Source organism: Dioscorea cayenensis, chromosome 13 (genome assembly GCF_009730915.1).
Source record: "Dioscorea cayenensis subsp. rotundata cultivar TDr96_F1 chromosome 13, TDr96_F1_v2_PseudoChromosome.rev07_lg8_w22 25.fasta, whole genome shotgun sequence".
NCBI lineage: Eukaryota > Viridiplantae > Streptophyta > Magnoliopsida > Dioscoreales > Dioscoreaceae > Dioscorea > Dioscorea cayenensis.
The window spans coordinates 2,020,283-2,026,447 of NC_052483.1; the positions used below are offsets into that span (position 1 = coordinate 2,020,283).

Consider the following 6,165-nt stretch of genomic DNA (forward strand, 5'->3'; position numbering starts at 1 on the left):
TCATTATTTGCACTACTTGATTAATTGTATCAGATACACAATGATATAGTACGTATTTAAAAATACGAAATAATATCTCCCAAATAACCTTTAAACCAAAATATAATTATAACACAGTAAGCATTTGAAAATGTGAATTAATATCTTCCAAATAACCTTTAAGTCAAAATATAATTATAACATAGCACTAATCACAAAATAAGTACATTTATTTTAAAGTAAAATTTGTGTAAAATATAAGCTTATTTATTTATTTTTCTTTACTCATTTTTTAACGAATATCAAAATATAATACATACCAAGAGAATCTTTATTATATATATATTTATTTATTTATTTTATAAAATGGACAAACTATTGTACACACCTTACGTATAAAAACAGAGTTAAGATCTCCTCCATAACAGTCAATAATTTAACCGTTAAAGCGTGTATCTATGTCTTATTTTATTATTTTAATAATATTAAAACAAGATGAGAAATCAAAGTTGGCTGAGAAGACTAGCCAAGGATTCCCTTGGTTTATACATGGCTTCCAAAGGCTTAACTTTAGTCAACGCTAGTCCTGCTCCTTCACTCATGTCCAGTTCTCCATCACAAACTCTATCCCATTCAAAACATTGCACCAGAGTCCCCACCACCAGCGCCACCACCCTCATCGCCAGCCCTTCACCGGGGCATCGCCGGCGCCCCAACCCAAATGGTATCATCTTCAACCCTTCTTTAACAATCTCATCACTCTTCTTCTCATTATTTGTTCTAAGAAACCTTTCAGGCATGAATTTATTTGGCTCATCCCAGAACTTTGGATCTCTATTTATTTTCCATGTATTGACTAGTAGTATTGTTCCACTTGGAACGTGAAATCCACCCACAGTGCAGTCTTGAGACGATTCATGTGGAAGTAGTAATGGCGCAGGTGGGTACATTCTCAGTGTCTCATTTATCACTGCATGCAAGTATGGGAGCTTGGAGAAATCACTTTCTTGTAATAGTGAACCTTGCTCTATATTTGCATCAAGCTCGTCTCTAAGTTTTTTTAGGGTTTGAGAATTGTTAAGGAGAAGAGCCATTGCCCATTCCATTGTTGTTGCTGATGTGTCCGTTCCTGCTATCAACATTACCTGCATCCATTGCGTACAACTAAGCAGTTATTAATTACAACTTTGAATTAAAATATTATTAAGTTTGAAAATTAATACTCAAGCTTGTTTTGTGTGAGGTTAGATAGTCTACAATATTTTTAAAAGAATATCAATTAAACAAAAATTTTTACTATCAGCAACTAGTTTTTTTTTAAGATAAAAATTACTGTAGAAAACACAAGCTAATATGAAGATTCATCAATTGCAGTGATTTAATGATCCTAAAGAATAAATCCACATATCATGTAGTCTTAGAGGGTAAAAAATATTATTTCTTTTAAAAAAAAAATTATACTAGAATCAATAAATAATATTGATAAATAATATTAATTAACCTCAATATATAACGTAGTATTATAAATAATATTACATAAGTAAAATTTTCAAACTTTCGACTTTGACTCACTTTATGATAAATAAGTGGACTACCAATGGTTTCTAAAAACTTTGTATCTAGAAGTATTTTTATTGATTAAAAAATAAATTATTAATTTAAAATATTTATCTGATGAATATCAATTAAGTTAAATTTTAGTTCATCTAATTTTTTTATCAATATAAAATAATTTTAAATTTCCAAAATTTTGACTTATTGTCCTTTGCCCCTACCCCTCATAAAAAATGTTACCAAATTAATAGAAAATGTCGTGATGTGAGCATGACTGCATGAGTGGTGGTACTGACAGTAATTGTATGACTAAAGTGTCACTTTTGTATAATAATAATAATAATAATAATAATAATAATAATAAAATGTGGCTCATTTATTAATTTCTCAAAATAAAATTAACCAATGACTTATGTTTACTTATCTTTATTAAATAATAATAATAATCAATTAGCATCGGTTGTCTCTTAGCAAGCTTAAATTTTCAGTTCATAGTAAGTGTGAAGAACTAAATATTATATGAGTGAAACTAAAATTTCTTTCTAGTAAATATATAAATTTAGAGGGAGCATACCGTAATAAATCCTTCGATGATGGCATCGTTGTAATACTCCGGGTCACCTTCTTGCATGGAGAGCAGCACGTCGATGACCGTTGATCTCTCCGCCGGCGAGCCCTTGCTGTGTTGGGATCCGGTCATCTTCTTCGCCGTCCGGTGCTCGTTGATGAGGCCATCAAAGAACTGGTCCCTTCTCCTCCTCAGTCTCTTCAGCTTCCGCTCATGTCCTCCAATACCAAGCCACCGCACGACCGGAACAAAATCGGCGGGATTGGTGGTGCCGGAGACGCTGACAGTCTCCCTCATGATGTCCCTGAACTCAATTCCGGCCTCCGACGAGCTCTCATCGGCGTTGCCGTAGTACCTCTTGTTGGCTATCATCCTCATGATATTGTTGTAAGCGAGGCCAAAAAACTTGGTCTTGAGCTCGGTGAGGTGGAAACCGGGGCCGGAGTAGTCACGGAGGAGGGTTTTGACGAGGGAGAGGACCTCGTCGGAGCGGATGTGGGAGGAGGAGAGGAGGCGGTAGGTGGAGAGGAGTTCGACGGTGGTTATCCGGCGGAGGTTGCGCCAGTGTGGGCCGTAGGGGGCCCACACGATAGTTTGGTGGTTGTGGCCGAGGAGCTTGCCTGAGAGGAAGCGAGGACGGTTGGCGAAGGTGATGTCGTTGACGTTGAAGCACTCGTTGGCGCCGGAGTAGGAGGAGACGTGGAGGACACGGCGGGAGCCGAAACGGAGGAGAAGTATGGGGCCATGGAGGTCTGAGAGATGGGCTAGTGCTCGGTGGAGGGGAGGTTTGAGAAGATGAAGGTGGCCAATGAGAGGGAGACCAGGAAGGCTTGGTGGATTAGGGTTAGGGTTAGGTTTTTTGAGGAGGAGATGGAGAAGAAGAGGAAGGAGAAGGATGGAGGAGATGATGACTATGGAGAAGAAGTCTGCCATGATCAGCAAGCATGTGATAGAATTGAAGATAAGGATGGTGGCACTTAACTCAAATGACTTGACATATATATAGAGCACAATTTATAGTAGTGCCACAAATGAAAATTACATTTGGAGTTATTTCCTTAAAGCCATATAAATTTTTGTAATTTTTATATAAGTTTTTGTGATTGCTTTTTAAGGTTTTTTTTATTTATTTCGTAAATTTCTCTTCTGGTCACGAACTTGAATTTAGTCATGTAAAATAATAAAAAATTGATATGTTAGGAGAGTTTGGGAGCATTTAAAAAAAAAAAACTGCAATAAGTATCTTAGATAAAAATTTAAACTTAAAATTATTTATTCAATAACCCAATTTTTATCATTTGGATTCACCATTATTATACTTGATTGAAAAATAACTATCATAAAGTTATAAGCTCAAAAAGAAACATGACGGTATAGTTTCAATTTATATAATCAAACACAACTTTGATTTCCTCAATTCATTTTGTAATCAAGAATATGTGGATATGATCTTGAATCTAGAAAGTTTGAAATTAATATTAACTAAACGACTTTGATTTTATCTACGCCATTGCTTTTCTAAGCAGTCTCAGTGACGTTGTTTCATTTATATTTCTCATGCTATTTTATTGTTTAATATTTTAATCACCGTTAAAGGTTAAATTTGGTTTATGTATGTGTATATGTCCTTTATTTTAATATAATTATAATTTTATGTTTGGATGCAAGGATTGATCCCCAAGGATTGGGGATCAACCCTTGTGGCATGTGCATGCCCATGTTTGGGCATGCACCAAAGGGTATGGGAAGGGAATGAGGGGGGAGTGCATGCCCCTCAAACCCTTCATGCTCATCCCCCTCATTTTGGGGGGGATTGAGCATGCCTTGATGAGGTAATGACTCTTTTACCCCTCATAATATTATATTTGTTTAAATTTTAATGATTTACATTGTATTTATACATTGTATTTTTATATTTACATTGTATTAGACGAAAATTAAGAAATGACATGTTATACATTGTATTTATTTTTAAAATATTAGAATTATTTATATTTAGTGATTTAAAAATAATTAAATTTGGATTTTTATTTATTTTAAATAAAAAAAATCAAATTATATTCATCAATTAAAATGTATAAATTTTAAAATTTATTTAGAAAATAAATAACTCATTTTAATTTTTTTTATAGAAATTGAAGCTATTTAATAATAATTGTTTTTTTTACAAGATATATAATTTAATTAAAATATTAAAGGGTAAAAAAGTAATTTTACTAAAATTTTCTCTTATTCTCTATCCTATTCCTATCCCCATCCCCTCTAACCAAACATTACTTTTGTTCCCATCCCCAATCCCCTTTTCCTATTTATATTCTCATCCCTTTCCCCATCCCCTTCCCCTTCCTCATCTCCATATTCCCATTCCTTCTAACCAAACGGAATGGGAATATGGAGTTGGCTATTTAAAACTTGATATTAGAAGTTGTGGGCAAGTAGTACATGTTGCCTCCCACTTTTCCAATCCACGGAAGCAATGATCTAATAAGATTGGAATTGTTGAGGCTATTCTATTGCTTTCATTTAATTGATTTTATGTAAGATAGGGATAAAATCAGGATCAAGGAAAAATATTTATTTTTAGTTTTAACCTGGTTGTGATATCAGGAATAAGTCAGTATCACTTTGGTTTGGGTCTATATTGAAATAGAGTTCCTTTAATTATTATAATCACTTCTTAAGACAAAAGGATATCACGGGACGGAATTAAATAATGTTTAAGCTTGTAGGCACTTAATAGAACTTAAAATAAATTTCCAATCTCACACACATATATATATTTATGTGGAAAATGACATACATGTATATATCTTTATGTGGACAATGGTTGTATTAAGATTAATCTGAGCCCCGTTTGATTGGGGATAATACTTACTCTCATACGCATTTAATAGAACTTAAAATAAATTTCCAATCTCACACATATTTGTGGAAAATGGCATGTATTTATGTGGACAATGGTTGTATTAGGATTAATCTAAGGGGCCATTTGTCCATAAGAAATATGATATTACTCTCGGAATATGAACTATCTACCTCATCCAGTTTTAAAGAATCAGAATATTATATTTTCAGAATATGATAATTTGGTTAATATTATCAAGATTGTAATTACCAACTCAATAGGTGATAATTCTCATATTCCAAGCAAACCGTGATTTTTTTTCCAGTTATATCCTTCAAATTCAATAAGATTTCAAAAATATCAACTTTCCAACAAATGCAAAATTAAGGAAATTTTCTTTCCAAACCCTAGCCTTCCAACTTGTCTTTCTTCTCTGAGTAAGTGGTGTCCTGATTAATTGTCTCCTCAACGCATCATCTTCAACATCGATCTACCATCATCAAGTGCTCCCTTCACTATAGTTTTGTTTGTCTATTTCTTATCATTTTCAGTTTTCTTTTATATATATATTGTTTTCTTTTTTTTTTCTTATATTCATGATTGTGTTGTTTCCATGTTTGGTATAAAACTTATGAAATTTTTTCTAGAAATCATTTTATACCCATGTACACATTATATAGATAGTTGCTGGCTTTGTAAATTTCTGTCAAGGATTTGGTATACAGTGTTTCCATGTGTTATAACCATATTTAAAATTAATAACATATTCCCAAAAATATATTTTGTAAACCAAACAGGGAAATGGACTATTGTTGAGTTTATTATTCCTAGAAACCTAAATTTATGGGAATCCATATTCCTATATAATATTTCAAACCTTGTACCAAACGCTCCTTGAAAAGAAATAACCTTTGGCTTTACATGTAGTTTTTGAAAAATTACAACCAAATAAAAAGTGTTTTTTAAAAGAAGTTTAGATATACTCACTATGCTAGAAAAACTTTTTTTGTTGCGGTTTACAAACCCTATAGAGGTGGCTATAACTGCCTCTATAGGTTTCGAAGTAGTTTTTCCACCAGTCTCTAAACCGTCTAGTATTGAACCCGAACTAGAGTTTAAAGTTGATTAATAGTAACTAATGCAATTTTTCTAGTTACTAATTTAGAAGTGGTCATATATAACCATCTCTACTTTTAGAAGTGGCTAATTATAACGGCCT

General features: G+C 32.9%; 1 protein-coding gene across 1 annotated transcript; it reads right to left on the reverse strand.

The window, feature by feature from the left end:
* Positions 1–390: 390 nt before the first annotated feature.
* LOC120274818 (cytochrome P450 81Q32-like) lies at positions 391–3,056 on the reverse strand. Its single transcript, XM_039281352.1, has 2 exons — positions 2,108–3,056; positions 391–1,124 (listed from the first exon to the last, which is right to left on the reverse strand). The coding sequence occupies exons 1-2, from the start codon at positions 3,032–3,034 to the stop codon at positions 483–485; spliced, it is 1,569 nt and encodes a 522-aa protein (XP_039137286.1). The 5' UTR covers positions 3,035–3,056; the 3' UTR covers positions 391–482.
* Between the last annotated feature and the right edge of the window lie 3,109 nt (positions 3,057–6,165).

What these genes read in the sequence shown, in the direction of transcription:
- LOC120274818 (XM_039281352.1), bottom strand. Translation starts at nt 3,034, where the DNA reads ATGGCAGACTTCTTCTCCATAGTCATCATCTCCTCCATCCTTCTCCTT. An exon ending in TCATCGAAGGATTTATTACG is followed by an intron (nt 1,125 to 2,107) that starts GTATGCTCCCTC and finishes CAATGGATGCAG; the next exon opens with GTAATGTTGATAGCAGGAAC.